The sequence below is a fragment of the Lathyrus oleraceus genome, chromosome 2 (genome assembly GCF_024323335.1).
Source record: "Lathyrus oleraceus cultivar Zhongwan6 chromosome 2, CAAS_Psat_ZW6_1.0, whole genome shotgun sequence".
NCBI classification, from domain to species: domain Eukaryota; kingdom Viridiplantae; phylum Streptophyta; class Magnoliopsida; order Fabales; family Fabaceae; genus Lathyrus; species Lathyrus oleraceus.
This window is the reverse complement of record NC_066580.1, coordinates 405042703-405060928: the sequence shown is the minus strand read 5'-3', so window position 1 is coordinate 405060928 and position 18226 is coordinate 405042703. Positions and strand designations below refer to the sequence as shown.

The 18226-nt window shown below is 32.7% G+C and overlaps 3 protein-coding genes across 3 annotated transcripts; 1 reads left to right on the top strand and 2 right to left on the bottom strand.

Moving 5' to 3' along the window:
* The first annotated feature begins 8936 nt into the window (after positions 1 to 8936).
* LOC127119743 (putative gamma-glutamylcyclotransferase At3g02910) lies at positions 8937 to 9678 on the top strand. The gene has a single exon (XM_051050053.1). It carries the CDS (start codon positions 9032 to 9034, stop codon positions 9521 to 9523), a length of 492 nt encoding a protein of 163 aa, XP_050906010.1. The 5' UTR covers positions 8937 to 9031; the 3' UTR covers positions 9524 to 9678.
* On the bottom strand, positions 9669 to 10528 carry LOC127119744 (uncharacterized). Its single transcript, XM_051050054.1, has 3 exons — positions 10339 to 10528; positions 10106 to 10237; positions 9669 to 10028 (listed from the first exon to the last, which is right to left on the bottom strand). The coding sequence occupies exons 1-3, from the start codon at positions 10368 to 10370 to the stop codon at positions 9851 to 9853; spliced, it is 342 nt and encodes a 113-aa protein (XP_050906011.1). The 5' UTR covers positions 10371 to 10528; the 3' UTR covers positions 9669 to 9850.
* Positions 10529 to 15613: 5085 nt separating this feature from the next.
* On the bottom strand, positions 15614 to 17760 carry LOC127123449 (uncharacterized). Its single transcript, XM_051053667.1, has 4 exons — positions 17662 to 17760; positions 17022 to 17111; positions 16496 to 16813; positions 15614 to 16246 (listed from the first exon to the last, which is right to left on the bottom strand). The coding sequence occupies exons 1-4, from the start codon at positions 17758 to 17760 to the stop codon at positions 15614 to 15616; spliced, it is 1140 nt and encodes a 379-aa protein (XP_050909624.1).
* Positions 17761 to 18226: the final 466 nt, after the last annotated feature.

The window sequence follows — 18226 nt, the reverse complement described above, 5'->3', positions numbered from 1 at the left end:
TTAAATAATCTCCCCCAATTTAATATTGACAAATAATTATATTTTGATGAGAAATTTTTGAAAGTGCAGTCACGTTATCGTATGGTATCATATTCTTTATTTTGATGTTTTTGTCAATTTGTATGTATATGATATTGTTTATTCACTTATTTGTAATTTGTTTGTTATTCAAATATTCGCATGTTTGTATTTCATTCGCAATTGAGTTGTATTGTGTTTGCTTCGGCTATTTAGCATTGTACCATTAAGACCTTTCATTAATCAATAAAATTAGAGTTTTGATCCATGACAATGTTTCTTTTTTAGCCTAGCAAATTGTTTTTTGTCGTTTCATCAGGTTTTGCTTGAATCACTTAGATCAATGTGTAAAGTCATTTGATTCAAATGAAGTGTTATGTCTGACTCAAATCATGAACAATGTGAAAATTGGAATTTGCCTCTGGACGACTCGAATTACAACCTAATGTGACTCGAATCATGTTCTAATCTTGACTCGAATCATAACTCTCCGTGAAGCTAGGATTGGGATCTACCTAATTTGACTCGAATCATGAATTAAACTTGACTCGAATCACAACACCCCTTGACTCGAATCATGATTTCTTCTTGACTCGAATAATAACAGCACAAATCCAATTTTCCACCTTATATCTAAATTGTTGTTTCTTTGATCCAAAATGTGTGTGAAACAATGTGGGAAAACCCCATAGAGACAAAATGTCATTTTGTCTTCTCTTCTCTATTGTGTATATTCCTAACACCTCTGGATCTTTCTCTTTTTTTAGAACAACTTCTTGAGTGTTAATTCATGCCAGATTCTTTTTTTTTGTTACAATCTATTATGTGGAACCTTGTTTTGCAGGTGATCGTATGCTTTTAAAAAGGACAATAACTTTTGATGATGACAACTAATGTCTTATAATAAGTCAAACATGAATGGTTAAGCGGATAAAGATGTAAGTATTGAGTGCACCTAAGAGGGAGGTGAATTAGGTGTTTAGAGACTTTATAAAAATATATATGGATTTTTGTAAGCCTTGAAAAATGTTATGATTTTACTTTTACTGATGTATGTATAATGATTTTTTTGGTTGAGTGAAAGAGCAGAAAAATCAATATGTTGTAAAAGTAAATGACACAAAATATATCCTGGTACCCTTTTTCAAACAATAGTACTTCAACCTTATCACACCCCGTGAGCGATTTCACTATGTTAGAGACGTTACAATCGACCCACCAAACTCTCTTAATTTTCTAACACAATCACAAAGGCACCCACCACCAAGAGAAATAACCCTACTTTCTCTCTAATATTCTTGTAATCAACAGCCTGATAAACAAGTTATAAAACACTGATAGTCTAATAACAAATTTGAATGAAACTTTAAATACAATAGAATTTTGATAACAACAAAATTTTAACAAAGTTGTTTTTCCCTTTCTTGTAACAATATGATTCAACAATATATAATTTAAGTGCTCAAATAGAAACTTTTATCTGATATGAAATTATGCAGTAGAAGAGATTTTGTTAAAAGATTTTGAACACTATAAAATTTGTCAGGAAAGATGTGGTTTTTGAATTTGAAAAATACACTATTTATAATGATCATACATCTCTTGATTTTCAAAAAATAATTGTTGGAAAGAAATTATGAATAATTTCCATGATATATGAAAAGGTTTATAGATGAAAAGAGGTGATGGAAATAATGCAATGCTACAATAATTTTCAAAAGGAATGAAAGGATAATCAATTAGCACCTAAAGGGTAATTGGTTAGTGTATTTTAGTACACCACATTTTAATTTATGTTAAGAGATTTTTATGACCTTTTGCTTTTATTTTATCTCTTTTAGTGTATTTTCTAAGTTTAACTTATTTCTTTTATTTTAATTCGACTAATTATTTTCTGAATAAACGGTAATTTGAGATCTTCTCGTTGTGCAAATCATAACTTGAGCTACGGGATGAGGTTTGACGCATTCTAATATGCATTGGAAATCTAAGAGAATAAGCTACAAGTTTTGAATTGAAGCCAAAAGCTTACTTGGAGTGAAAAAGGATCGAGAAAAGAGATTGCAGGAAGTTTTTTGTTGGCGGTAATCTTGAAAGCTAGAAGACAAACACCGAACACTTTTAGGCTTGTATGATTCTTCCTCAATCGGTACTCCTAATGCCTTGAATACTCTTAAGATGGGGAGAAGAGATAAATTGCTTGTGTACGGTATATTAGGGACCATAACCTATATATAAGGTGATGACCAATTAGGGTTCCCATTATTCCGAAATTGGTCATCCTGACGCCCACTCATATTTGAGCTCATATCCAGTTAATTAATTAATTAATTACTAAATAGAAATCTAAATAGCCTTTTAAATTTATTTGACCACATAAAATTTATTTGACCACTTAATTAATTAATTTGATAAATAGCTAATATAAGTAAAATATATATACCCACATAATAATGATTGGAATATACTAATAATATTTAAATTATAAAATATTCCAACAATCTTCCACTTTGGCAATATATTTTTAATAATTATATCACAATTTTTTAGACACACATCTGAATGCTATTTATTGTGTAGATGTCAAATTTACAATCTGATCCACCTCATGCATCAATAATGAGACCATCATGGTTGTTGTCACTGACCCGACGACCACCACATCAATGTATTTGATGACATATATCGATATGGATGAGTGACATGGAAATTTCCTGTAATGTGATATATAATCATGTTTATTTCCAACTAGTCCAACTGAATTCTTTATTGAGATCAAACTGAAGTTTGCAAATTCAATATTTGCACAAACGATATAGAAATGATTATAACAATAATAATTGCATAAACTTTATTTCTGCAGATAATCCTAATATAAAGTGTGTATCGATATCAAAAAAAAAATATTATAAAATATAAAGAATGAGTGACTCCCACTAATCTAGGACATCCTTAGTGACAACAATTATATGAAAGATCTTATATGTGAAGTCTTTAATTAGTGAATTTTTAGCTTAAATTTCATAGGTATATATTCTAGTTTCAACAATAATAATTTATAAGCCAACGAGCCTTTTAAAATCTATTATTGAAATACTATATGACTGTCTTACAACACAATATAACTTGAACGATATTTCAAATCTTTATATTGAATTGTAACTGAATGAGATGAATTCACACCTTCATTTATTTTGTATTAGAATGTCTATTTAACATCTAAAATATCGGAGTCTAACATACTAATGATCTCCCCATTGTCCAATCTCCGATTTGTGAGCACAATCTCTTTTGTTCTCTATAATAATCCTTATGGTTACTTTTTTTTTTCAACAATTTAATATTGATTTGTTCAAGTGTACAAATTTTCCATATACATATAAGAAAAATCACATATAAAATTCTTACCGTCAAAACGTAAGAAAATACTCAAAATTTAAGAAAATACTCAAAATTTCAAATTTTCATGTTTACTTTAAGGTAGTTATAATTGAGACCTAAGAGTCTAACTTAGTAATTGAAATATCCCAAATATTATTGTATTTCATATTGAATTTACTTTCAACCTTATTGACGAAACTCTTTTGTGATATCCGAAGGGTACCTTAAGAATAATCTCTAATTACCAAAATAACTTAATACAAAAGAGGTTTTTCCAAAATCTTTCATCGTTAAATTTTTATTAAAGATTTATTGCTTTCACATACTAAACTATACCATTTTTCACTTAATACAATAAAATTGACATATTATATAAGAAATATAAACTTACTCCCATAGACTTTATAATACCCATAATTTTTTACTCTTATTCATCTCAAAACCAAATGAGAAAACCATCTTTATAATACTTATCTTAAAATCAAATAAGACAATTATTATTATAATATTCATCTTCAAACAAGACAAATATTATTATTCTTTAACCATATTTCTTCCCCAAACTCAACATCCTCAAAGAACTTTGAAGATTCTCCTTCAAATACTCTTTAATTTGTAGGATAAACACAATTATATTTCTCACACATTTTAACAATTATATATTTTCACATGAAAAACTCTAATAATATTTGAATTTAAAAGATAAATTAAATCATTATTTTAAAATAATATAAAATTATATTATTTAAAAAATAAATTGAGAAAAAAATCCTTATAAATGATTCACCAAATTATCTTTCAAATAAAAAAATACAAACAAGTGACCAAATACTTAAAATATATTAATACTTATTGAATTAGTTCACTTCATATTAATGTGTATTTCAACATCATTGAGCATTTGTCCGTTCATATAATATTTTCTTATTATTCTTTATTTGTCTTTATCCTTTGAGATATTTACCGAATGAGCACTATTTTATTTTCTCTTGCTTCAATCTTTTTTTTATGGTATACTTTATGAAATTATTCTATTAAAGGATGATTTCTAACTTTAATAGTTATAAACTTAATTGTGCAAAGAGAATATCATATGCTAAATTTTCGACAAAGTCACCTAATTGACAAAACTATAGCTCTTTAGCAAGATTAAATAATTTCATAATTTTCTTTGCTTAATAATCTTTAATGAAAAGTCATCACTCCAATGAGAGTTTCTCTCATTATTACTTTAAAAATACCATAGATTAAACAAAGAAAATATGGAAAACTTTGTGTCATCTTAAATGTTACAAAAAATTAGGAAATATCATACTTTATGATCATAAATTAGATTTACCTTTAAAAAGAACAACAAAGTAGAGTAAATTTTACTCACCAAATCCACCATTGATATTAAGTCTGTAGGCAATAAAATCAATTGACAATAGTATTTATTTTCAATGATCAAACATTGATAATTAATATTTATAAACAATAAATTTTTATAATTGTCATATGTTTGCATTATATGTGTGTGCAATCAAATAAATACTTGAAAGATTTACACTCATACAACATCATTACTGATATGTGAATAAATTATTATATAGACATTCATCTTTACTTATAAATTAAAAGACTCAAACAAGACACCAAATACACCATTAATTCTCAGTCTTTGATTGCAAAAATTATCTGTAAACGGTACTCTCATGCAATGATCAAACATTAGTAATAAGTTCGGTCAGATAAGGGACGTCTTTGACATCAATCATTACCCACATGGAGAAAATTAATAATTACTACATATCTACCATCACATGTATAAATTGTTCGACCAAACTGTGTTTTCCTTTTGACCGACCATAATAGTTCGTATAAACAATTACACACTACATCTTTTATAATTTCGATTGAATCAAATTTACACAGCATATGTTACTTTTGCAATATGTTGCTTCAATCAACTCATTCAAAATTATTAGACATTTTAATAAATTCAATGGGCAGAGTCTTAAATTTATAAGGCACTACCCACAAATGTAATTCGTATTCATTTAGGATGTCATTTAATAATAATAATATTTCTTGGAAGTCCTTAGTGTGAGAATAAATTCACAATAAAACATAAGTTTTATGAATTTATATAAATTGCATGATTACAAAAATATTACTGAATACAACTTAATAACAATAAACTCAAATATTAAATTCAGATAAATATTAAATATTTATATATCCAAAGTAAGTGTCAAACAAATTCAATTTTTTTTAAATAACCACTTTTTTCAATTTAAATACTAAAATAACCAATTTTTCAAAATAATTACCAAAATAACCATTTTTCCCTACTGATGTGCCAGTTGAACAGACGCTTCCAATAACTATTCAAAGGAGGCGTCATGGGAGCTGGCGCATGCTTGCAATGATATTGCATTTAGGCATCATTGGAGCTGGTGCATGCATGTGTGGTTGAGTGTGTGCGTTCATGCATCTGACGCAGGCATGTGTGTGCTTGTGCCATGTGTGTGTGGCGCCTAGGGCATTGGCGCATGCATGCATGGTTTCATCTATAAATAACATGTGCATCTCTTATATTTGTTTAGATAACTTCTTACCCTCCTTCCATTTTCTTTCATTCTACTTCAATCTCCTTCAATTTTTTATTCTTTAACCATGTCTGAATACATTCACAAGAAAAATGTCGATTTAATCTTTTCAGCAGTACAACCTCCGATAAAGATTCGACTTTGGAATATAGAATCGTTCGAACATCTTAATCAGACGTTGAACCGTTGGTTAGATGCAGAAATTGCAGAGGGTGAAAGGATTAGAAGAATTCAATGGCCTGAGTCCATGTTCAACCAAAATGGAGAGGTGCGTGTATGGGTGGATATTAAGACTAACAGAGACGTTCACAGGATAATGTATAATATGTTCAAAATTGTTTTGATGGTTATAATCGCTTAGTTATAGTAATGGTATTTAATTTGTTGTAGTTTGTCGTGTTGTTGTTTATGTGTTGCTTGCGTGTTGAATGTGTTGTATTTATTTGTGATGGTATTTGTTTGTGATGGTACAATTAAAATTATCTTGTTGTGCTTGTTCCAACACTGGTATAATTAGTACGATCTTGACCGGGTTGACGACATGAATTATATAATGGAACCATTTTTTCGCCGTATCCATTTCGGTTCGAATACGGGTGTTGTTTGGGCGACTCTTTTTCTTTCTTCGCATTACTTCATTGTGCCAGAGAATGTCCCCTTGATATACATGCCAGTAATCCTTTTTTGTTACCACTGAAAAGCTAATTTTGTAAATATTGGACAAACTTATGACTTTGTAAACGTCGAATAGTAAGTAGGATGGAACCCTTCAAACCTTTGAACATGCCGCAATGACATGAGAGCAGGGCATACAAAAGGCTTGAAACTTTCCGCAGACGCATCAACCTCTATCTAGTTCCACTCTATATTGTCTCATCGGCATGCCTTCATTGTAATCCATGGACTCAGCAACACTGTACCAACCTTTAGTACGGTCAAACACCATGACCACATGTATGTTAGCTTTGGAAACTTCATGTCTAATGAATTTCATTGAAGCATCACTGAACAACTGCCCAGATTCTAACACTGAACTCCATTTGGAACGTCTGGTCTCAAACAGCGCCCCTAACCTGAAATATGTTGTTTGCACTAAAGTGGTTATAGGTAGGTTTCAGATGCCTTTGAAGACAGAGTTCATTGATTCCACAAGATTCGTTGTCATGTGGCCCCAACATTGACCGTTCTCGTATGCCCTAGTCCACTTCTCCAATCGAATAATATCGATCCATCATACTGCATCTGCGTTTGGCAATCTGATGTCTTCCCGGTAGTGTTTGAAAGAAGATTCTGTTAATGCATAACCTGGATTGACAATATCCAATTAATTAATTAATTAATTAATTAATTCCTAAATAAAAATATAAATAATCTTTTAAATTTATTTGACCATTTAATCTATTAAGACTCTTAATTTGATAAATAACTAATATAATTAAAATATATAAAATCACATAATAATTATTAAAATATACTAATAATATTTAAATTATAAAATATTTCAACATCAACTTCTTCTATCATGCTCGCTATGAGTTTGTTATTTGGAGGCATAGGGTTATTCACATTTGGACCGTTCCGAGCAAACGTGATTGCCTTGGACTCAATTAGCTCTTGCCTTATACTTTAGTGTCTTGCAGTTTTCAATAAAATGATCTGATGCCCCATAATAAAATTCACACCAAACATTAGTCGACACACATTCACACTTTTCTATCATTCTTGACTACTGACACAAATGATTTTATATCAATTTTTCAAACATTCAATATAAAATCTTAGATATTACTATATCGCTTAAAAAAAACGGATACAAACCATAAACTTTATATTGGTATTTTCAAAATCTAATATTAATTGCCAATTTTTATTTTTTTTAGAAGTATTATGATAAAAAAACGCTGAGACGTTTTTTTTTAAGAAATGGAGGTCACTTAAAATTTTCTAAAAAAATTGAAATTGAAAGTATAAAATGATAATACAGGTCCAAGTCTAAGCCCTGCGAATTGGCCTTTAAAAATGAAGAAAAACTCTGAAAATTTTATCTTGACACCCCCTCTTTATATTTGGCTCTCTTAGATATTTTTATAATGACAAAATTATTTTTGTTAACATTTAATTAAAAAAAATAAGAAAAATTCTGATAGTACAATTAAAAAATGTGGTATGAATAAAAAAATTCTATAGTATATTTAAAAGATACATTTTTTTCTGATTTTTTTGAAAATAAAGTTTAATGTACCAGATTTTTTTAATAAATTTAATATCTTTGATAATTTTTAAAATTTTAAAAATTCGATAGTTATATTAAATAAGTAAAAAAATGTAATACTATTTGATTTTAGGAAATTTTCAATAGTTAAAAGAATTTTTTTTTTGTCAAATTTTAACTATCCACAATTTTTAAAAATCCGAAAGAATTATCGAATTTTTCAAAAATCCATATTTCGTTAAATATTTATAAGAAATCAATGACTTTTTAACAATTTTTTTTTATATTTATTTAAAAAATAGAGTAAACATATAAAAATTTGAATTTTTTGTAAAAATATAAATTTAAGAATAATAGTAACATGTGTCCTTTAGATATATTTAAAAAATCTATAAATAAAAATTTGTATTAAAAAATAATAAAATAATTATTCTCTCTATCCCACAATGAATGATCAAGTTGACTATTTCACACAGATTAAAATAAATAAATAAATAAATGAAAGAGAAAAAATTATATTTTTTTAATTAAAATATCCTTGTCAAATATCATCACAATGATGAAAGTGATATTAATTAAAGGATATAATTGAAAAAATATATATTGAAAATTGAAATAAATAATTTATTTTATAATATTATTTTATTTTAAATGAATCACTTATTATTAACTTTTAATTAAAATAATTTATAATTTATAAAAAAAATTTAAAGTAGTAGGGCATACATTACCATTACTCTTGTAATACCAGCCACTCGTACAGTCGCTGGTGTGAGTGGAGGTTGTCAGCATAAAATCCCAAAACTCGGTAGCATGTAAGAGAAGAACCATGGCGAAGGCGAAACCCAACTTGATCTTCGCATACGGCACACTGAAGCGAGGATTTCCCAACCATGGTTTAATGCAAGATCTGAAAACCAATGACGACCTCGTTTTTATGGATACATCCCACACGGAGGATCCATATCCTCTAGTCTGCGGACCCCAGGGGATACCGTACCTGATCAACTTACCCGGGTCGGGTCATTGCGTGAAGGGCGAGGTCTACGCTGTGTCAGATGACGCGGTGGTCAGGCTGGACGAATTCGAAGGTGTGAAATATGGGTATTACGAACGGATTCCGGTAGTGGTTGTGACGGATGGAGGGGAGAAGGTGAAGGCGGAAGGGTATTTTGGGCATAGAAACTTTGGGGAGATTTTGTGGAAGAAGAAGGGTCAGGTTGGGTTGATAGAATATGGGGAGAATGAAGCGAAGGAGTATGTGAAGAAAGAGGATAGACCGGGAGGTAAAAACAGTATTCTTGATATCTTAATTCCTTAGTTTCTGTTATGTTTGGTCTTCTTCCAAAAGAATAATTTGTTGTTCCTGAACTGTAACTACAGTTTATTGGATTTCATGTTTTCATGGACTATGATTGTATGATTCTATGTATTATTTATGTGATTAATTACTCTAATATTTGAAGTTAATTTGAACATAGGTTTCTGCATATGCATTGCATTACAAGCATTACAAGAAGAGTTCATCAAACACATACAGATTACAAACAATCTTCATAATAGTTCACACACAAACCAAATAGCAGAGTAAGGGCCAATTGGTCATCAACACTTACAAGCACATAGCAGAGTAAGGGCCAATTGGTCATCAACACTTACAAGCACAGTTATATTGTTGAGTGCATTCAGCAAAGCCCTTGCCTGAGTCAGCATCAGGACCTTCAGTTCTGAAAATAGAACAACTCCATCCTTCACCACACTTGCAGAAAACTTCACTGCCACTGTCACTACTAATCTCAATTTTAGGTGACGCAGCTCCACCATCACTGCATCAGAGTTTGTTAACTTCAGCTAGGATTTCATAACAAGTGCAATACATACTAAAGTTCAAAGTTTGACATACAGTGTACAGGTGCAATTTTCACCGCATTTAACGACAACTTTGCCAGCATCAGGCCCATCACTCCTAGTTATAACACATGTCCAACCTTTTCCTGTCTTGCACAACACATTGCCCAAGCCTTCTGTGGCTTTCCTACACAAAAACTTATTGGTTAATTATTTAAGTATTCAAATTAATATATTAAGAAACTATATAGAAATAAAGGATGAAAAAATAAAACTGCATATGCTAACTCCTGGTCTTGCGTGAAGCTTGAGGACTCCATGTTCTCAGAATGTTATGATATGATTTTCGTTGCTCGTCATTTTTGTCACTATATAATGTATCAACAAATTGCTAGCGAATGAGGTAGAGCTTTGAATAGTCTAAAATGTCATTTTTCTTCAATAATTGGACCACGTTTTAAGGTCTGAAATAGCTTATATTATCAATAATTGATCCGTGTTTAAATTATTTAATTATCATTTGAGTGGCATCCAATTCATCGAACCACTAGGCCGTATTATTTAAGCGAATAAACACACGGAATAAAACACTGCAATTTATTTCCTATGGGATTCTCCTTTAAAAATGAGCCTATAAGATACAAGTGTCCATTTGTAAATTGCAATGAGTACAAGACAGGTAGCAATGAAGAACTGGATAGTTATTTGATATTCATAAAAAATATGAGTACAAATACTATTAATTTTATATTTAAACTAGGAACTGATCTAATCCGTGCGTTGCATGGGCTTACACATTGATGTTCGTTATTGGTTCTTAAATATTTAAATTAAATTTAATAGTAATAGATTTTATTAAAAAAGAAAAGAAATTGACCGTAAATATATATAAGTAAATTTCAATAAAAGACGTGATGTATCATATGGGAATTGAAGTTAGGATGGAAATCAAAATTGAAAGACACAAATATTATTAAAGATGAAAAAGAAAAAGATCGAAAATAATGAATAATTTTATAAACATGATATTTGGTTATTTGTTGAGTTAATATTAAATATGAATCGAATTTTGTCTATAAGTATGAATAAATTAGATTCGCAAAATTGGTCTCATTCACATGGGGCTTCTTCTTTTTAAAGAAACACCTTTGTGAGAGACACATCACATATTCATCCAAAACCTTAAGGTGATAGGTGGGTGGATTCTCTCACTTATAAATGTTCAAGTCTCCACATTTTCAACCAATGTGGGACTATTACTCACACTTGATACATTCTCACCATTAAGCACAAACACTTTTAAGTATAGGCGTGTCGCCGTGTCAGACACTTGTATGACACTCATACGACATGTGTCGGAAAAGTCAGACAAGTATGGCCAAAAAAAATATTTTTTTATATTCTTCGACACTTATTAAATCGGTGTCCGACACCCGTGTGATACTCATACAACACGTTTCACACAATTCAGGACAAGTTTTTCAAAAAGAAATTCTTTTTCTTTTTAAAAAATTTAAGAAAATGCTCTCGGTGTAATCGGTTACCTTAAAACCAGTAATCAGTTACACCACATCTAGTAGCATAACACACACTGTCACACACACACGGTAATCAGTTACCAAAAAACTGGTTACCGTTTATACCCCCTAGTTACAGCCCCTATGTGGCCTCTGTTTCACAGGGTAACCGATTACTCCAATTCTGGTAACCGATTACACTATTGCGGAAGTACTTTTCTACAACTTTTTTAAAACGAAAATCATCTAAAATTCATCACAAAACCCCATTTTTATTACAAGTCATGTACACCATACTTTAACACGAAAATCACTTTTTCAAAGTTCAAAACCCCAACTTATTTACACCGAAATCATTTATAACTCAGTTCTGACTCTGACTCGAAACAACATCAATCACACAACATTGACAACAACCAATCCAATTAATTTTATGATTCTAACAACAACAATTCATCATTCCAACATCAGTTACAACATCATCATACACATAATTCAACAATTAACAAATATCACCATGATCATGAACATAGAGAAGAAAAATACAACATCTACATGGCATAATCTATCCATCATCATGTTAACCCCTAGATAATCATACTACATCCTTACCTTAGAGTTCCTAGCAATAGATTCTTCGACCTTCAACAATGGTGAATTCCTCTCTTGAGCTCTAGTCGCTTCTTCTCCCTTTATCGGTTTCTTCTCTTTCCTTCCAAATATTCCATTCTCCGAGTTTCTATCCCACAATCCTTTTTTTTTATTTATATTATAATTTCTATTATTTTATTAACTTATTATATTATTACTAATTTCTTAATACTAATAATAATTATAATAATAATAAATCACTCAATTAACTAATAAAATTAATATTCATCTAATATTAATTAATTAACTAAATACTAACTAATATAATTAATTAGTTTTACTCACTACACCACCATTTTTACACTTTTGCTCATCCACTCCCCAATGCCTTAATTTCTATAATTCTAAGGAAACTACCCCACACCAAGGGTAACATAACACATTAAAACACCAGTCAACACAAAACAACCACAACTATCACATAATTAAATTACGAAAAATGATTTAAATAAAATTGGGGCATCATAACTCTCCCCCACTTAGAATATTTTCGTCCTTAAAAATTACCTGATGCGAACAACTCTGGATACGACTCTCGCATCCTCCTTTCCAACTCCCAAGTCATATTTCCTCCGGCAACGCCTCCCCACGTTACCTTCACGAGAGCAATCCCGTTGCCTCTTAAACATTTCAGTTCTCGATCATCAATCATTATATGCAGAGCCTCAACTATAAGGTTATCCCTCACCTGAACATCATCCATTAAAATCACATGCGACGGATCCAGAACATACTTCCGAAATTGTGAAACATGGAACACATCATGTAGATTGGAAAAATCTGGTGGCAACGCTACTCTATAAGCAACAGGTCCAACTCACCCGGATATCTGATACGGACCAATAAATCGAGGAGTAAGCTTTCTCGAATTCAAAGCACATCCTACACCGGTCACCAGAGTGACTCTCAAGAATACATGGTCTCCCTCTTGAAACTCAAGATCCTTTCTCTTTTTATCATGATGGCTTTTTTTCCTACTCTGCGAAGCTTTCATCTTCTCTCGAATCAGCTTCACCTTCTCAGTAGTCTGTTGGACAATCTCATGTCCAAGCACTACACTCTCGCCAGATTCATGCCAACATAAAAGTGCCATACACCTTCGACCATACAAGGCTTCAAAAGGTGTCATTCCAATACTAGAATGGAAACTGTTATTATACGTGAACTCAATCAACAAAAAATGACCATCCCAAACACCTCTTTGCTCGAGAACACAAGCCATTAACAAGTCCTCTAATGACTGAATGGTCCTCTCTGTCTGATCATCGGTCTAAGGATGATAAGCTAAATTCAAACTCAACTTCTAACCCAAAGCTTCCTGCAAACAAACTGATGTTCAACCTTTAACTTTTGACAAGTCAGACAAGCATAAACAAACTGAGCCACATCTCGCTTCATTCCAAACCACCAAAAGATCTTCTTCAAATCCCGATAAATCTTAACAGCTCCTAGATGAATACTCAAGCTACTTCGATGAATTTCTCCTAAATTCATCTTTTTTAACTCAACTTTGTCAGGAATACAAATTTTGTCTTTGAACCTCATCACACCTTGTTCATCCATTTTGAAATCATTACTTTCAGTCTGATTACTTCCAACCATCAAGTCCACCAACTTCACATCCAACTTCTGACTCTCTTTAATATTATTAAGAAAATCATTGTTGATCTTCAGCATACCCAACATCACACTTTGCGGTGTCAGCTCACATACCAAACTCGTGTTTCTGAACTGTTCAATCATTTTCAATTCTCTAACCATCATAGAAGATATATGCAAAGACTTCCGACTTAAAGCATCAGCCACGACAGTCGTCTTACCGGGATGGTAATTCAAGCCAAAGTCATAATCCTTTAAGAATTCCAACGATCTGCGTGTCTCATATTCAATTCCTTCTGATCAAACAAGTATTTCAAACTCTTATGATCATTAAACAATTCAAATATCGAACCATAGAGATAGTGCCTCCAAATTTTCAACACGAACACCACCGCAGCCAACTCTAAATCATGAGTAGGATAGTTTCTTTCATGATTCCTAAAATGTAGTGAAGCATAAGCTACAACCTTGCCATCTTGCATTAGCACACCACCTAAACCCATCAATGACGCATCGCAATACACCACAAACGGTTCATTTGGTTCAGGTAAAATCAAAATCGGAGTTGTAGTCAACCTTTTCTTCAGCTCTACGAAACTGTTCTCACAACTAACGTCCCACATAAATAGTTTACTTTTGCAGGCCAACTGAGTTAATAAAAGTGTCAACTTAGAAAAGCCTTCAATAACCTGCAATAATAACCAGCCAAGCCCAAAAAGCTTCTAAGCTTTGTCACTGACTTTAAAGCCTCCCATTGTAGAACTGCATCTATCTTAGATGGAACCACAATAATACCACCACCTGAAATAACATGACCAAGAAAGATAACCTCTTTGAACCAAAATTCACACTTCGACAACTTAGCATAAAGCTTCTTCTCCTTCAACACTTGCAATACAACTCGCAAATGCTCAGCATGTTCTTCTTCTGATTTAGAATATATCAGAATGGCATCAATAAATACCACTACAAAATGATCCAAGTAAGTATGAAAGATACAATTCATGTACTCCATAAATACTTTTGGTGCATTAGAAACACCGAACGGCATCATCAAATACTCATAATGTCCATATCAATTTCTAAACGCCGTCTTTTGTACAACTTCGTCCTTCATTCTAATCTAGTGGTAACCTGACCTCAAATCAGTTTTGCTAAACTCACGTGCACCCACCAACTGATCCATCAAGTCATCTATTCTCGAAAGTCGATACTTGTTCTTAATCGTCACTTTATTCAACTGTCGATAATCCACACACAACCTCATGCTACTGTCTTTCTTCTTTACCAACAACAGTGGAGCTCCCCAAGGCGACACACTTGGTCTCACAAATCTCTTCTCTGGAAGATCTTCTAATTGTTTCTTCAACTCTGGTAACTCTGATGCAGGCATCTTGTATGATGCCATAGAAATAGGTCTGGTACCAAGGACAAGATCAATAGAAAATCAACCTTTCTCTCTGGCAGTACATCTGAAATGTCATCTGGAAACACCTCTATAAAATCCTACACTACCTGCAATTCATCAATCACCTCCTGACTCTTAGCAGATAACGCCGCGAAAAGCACAAACATATGAGCTTCCTCTTCCAAAAGCTCCTTCAACTCTCTAGTAGACAAGAAACCAGCTTCTTCGTCCTCACCAGGAGTAACGAATCACACTGACTTATTATAACAATTGAAATAAACATGATTGAACTCCAACCAGTTCATCCCTAAGATAACGCCAAGATTATCCAATGGCAAGTGAATAAGATCAATGCTAAAATCTTTATCAAAGATTAATAGAGGACAATTCAAACAAACTGAAGTAGTAATCCTGAACCCTTAGCAGGAGTTTCGATCAACATTTCTCCATTCATAGAAGACACAACAAGGCCTATCCTTTTCACACAGTCAGCGGCAATAAAAGAATGAGTAGCGCCAGTATCGATAACAGCAATCAAAGGTGTATTATTAATATAACACATACCTCTGATCAACCTCTCATCATTAGAAGTCTGAGTTCCTGTCAGAGCGAACACCTTTCCTCCAATTAAGGCTTTCTTAGGCTTCTGGCAATGAGTGTTGATATGTCCTGGTTCACCACAGTTGTAGCAAGTCACCACATTCTTTTTGCAATCAGCAACCACATGTTCTGGATTCCGACACTTGTAACACTTCTTCTTATCACTCTTGCATTCACTGAAACAATGACCCAACTCACCGCACCTATAGCACTTAAGAGAAGTGGGAGCACCTCCCCCACTTGGCCTCTTACCATCAGCAACTCTTTGTTTACCTTTATCAGCTATAGCACTATATGGCTTCCCACAGTTCAGATTATGCTTTCCTCTTCTCTTGCTTAACCCCTTGTAGTGAGTCGACCGAGCCTTACCATCATCCTCATAAATTCTAAAATTGTTCACCAACTCTGGAAACCTCCCGATCTATTGGTATCCAATCGTCTGCTTAATCTCAGGATGTAAACCATCCTTGAATTTGATATACTTCGAGAACTCAGCAGTCGCCTCACGGTAATGAGGGTAGAACTTAGCAAGTTCCACAAATATGGCAGCATACTCAGTAACCGACAAGTTACCCTACTTCAGCTCGAGAAACACAATCTCCTTCTTCCCACGAACATCCTCAGGAAGTTACTTTCTCAAAAATTCCCTATGGAACACAGTCCAAGTTACAACTCCAACTTCAACATCTAACACCTGGCGAGTGTTGATCCACCAGTCATCAACTTCCTCATCTAACATATGCATACCGAACCGCATCTTCCGTGCTTTAGAGCAATCCATCACTCTGAAATTCCTCTCAATCTCCTTGAGCCAAGTCATCACTCCATCAGGATCGTACCTACCCTTGAGAGTAGGTGGATTCTTCCTTTGGAACTTCCCCAAATGTTGGAACTTGTCATTCCCACCAACATTAGGCTGATTCTGCACAACCTGAGCAACAGTTTGTAAAGCAACATCAATAGCAACATTGTTTCTTCCATCCATTTTCTGTTTCACACTAACAACAATAATGGTTAAAGAGACAACATCGACAATATTCCACTATCACACTACACAAACTCAACAACTTGGCCGGACAGACCAACCTGCTTTGATACCACTATGTAACACCCTAAATTTTCCCCGCGTAAATTTAAAATATTTATCAGAGTAAAACAAATCAACATGCAATTTAGGATTCTACAAGATAACATACAATAACATGCTCAATCGAAAAGACATATAACGCTTGATAGTTATAAAAATAGTAGTAATAACCACATGTCTGAATGATAACATTTATTAACTAGCAGTGGAACAACAATAACCAATAGTTAACTCAACATATCCAACATCAATATAACATGTCATAATAAAAAAAATTAAAACATAAAGAAAGACACATCGTTCCAATCCCCAGTGTTACACATCAGAGTAGACGCTGACACTAAAATAAAACGGAAGACTTCATCTTCCACTCACATATGAGCTCCTACTGCAAATTATCTGCATGTTACCCATGTGGAGGCAACATTCAAACAAAAGGGGTGAGATATCATAATTATATAAAGGAAAGCGTGATAATAAGTAAGCATCAGATTATCACATGCACATCACCTATTTCACAACACAATTCCATATAATCCATACAACGACAAGTAACATGTAATAGCAACATAACAACCATCCAACATAATAACAACATCATCAACCATCCAACATTATAACAAATACAACCAATGTACAATGCAATGATACTCAACAACTCGACTCAATGCATGTGGTACCAATATGTGAACACTCAGGTTCACCACTTTGATCCTCACCTCCTAGAATCAAAGTCATCAATTTGTTACCATCACCTCCGATAATTTCTCACTTATTCCATCACCTCCAAAACCAGCTAACGGCCCAATCCACACAATGGGATTAGAGGCACACCAACGACTAACCATTTATCCAACAACATGAATGCATGCAACATACAATACATGCAGCAGCAACATCGTGCACAATGACCCACCTCCATAGTCAATGTACACCGCCAATACTGGCCATGATGTATCAAACACATGTTATACAGTTCAATAACCTCAACATACAACATAACAAGCAACAACAATGCATTTAAGGTTATGTCACACCACCACATAAACATTATAATGCATCTCAACACCATCACACATGAAAATATTCATTTTCAGGTACTGAAACGAATTTTAAATAAAAGTACACGCTTTCATCTTTTCGACGCTTCGAACAACACTCGAATCGGACACTCGAAATAAAAGTTATCAATTTTTAAAGTTTTTAAGAAAATGCTCCCAATGTAACCAGTTACCTTAAAACCACTAATCGATTACACCACATACAGTAACGTAATACGCACTTCCACACACACACACGGTAACCGGTTACTCA

Bases quoted from the DNA above. Each gene is read 5' to 3' on its own strand.
- LOC127123449 (XM_051053667.1), bottom strand. From the start codon at position 17,760: ATGGTTAGTCGTTGGTGTGCCTCTAATCCCATTGTGTGGATTGGGCCG. The intron at 17,112-17,661 runs GTAACAAATTGA...TTCCACTGCTAG, and splicing joins AGAAATTATCGGAGGTGATG to TTAATAAATGTTATCATTCA. The intron at 16,247-16,495 runs GTAACTTGGACT...GGATACCAATAG, and splicing joins TAGATGTTGAAGTTGGAGTT to ATCGGGAGGTTTCCAGAGTT.
- LOC127119744 (XM_051050054.1), bottom strand. From the start codon at position 10,370: ATGGAGTCCTCAAGCTTCACGCAAGACCAGGA. The intron at 10,238-10,338 runs GTTAGCATATGC...GTTTTTGTGTAG, and splicing joins AGCTTCACGCAAGACCAGGA to GAAAGCCACAGAAGGCTTGG. The intron at 10,029-10,105 runs GTATGTCAAACT...ACTCTGATGCAG, and splicing joins GAAAATTGCACCTGTACACT to TGATGGTGGAGCTGCGTCAC.
- LOC127119743 (XM_051050053.1), top strand. From the start codon at position 9,032: ATGGCGAAGGCGAAACCCAACTTGATCTTCGCATACGGCACACTGAAG.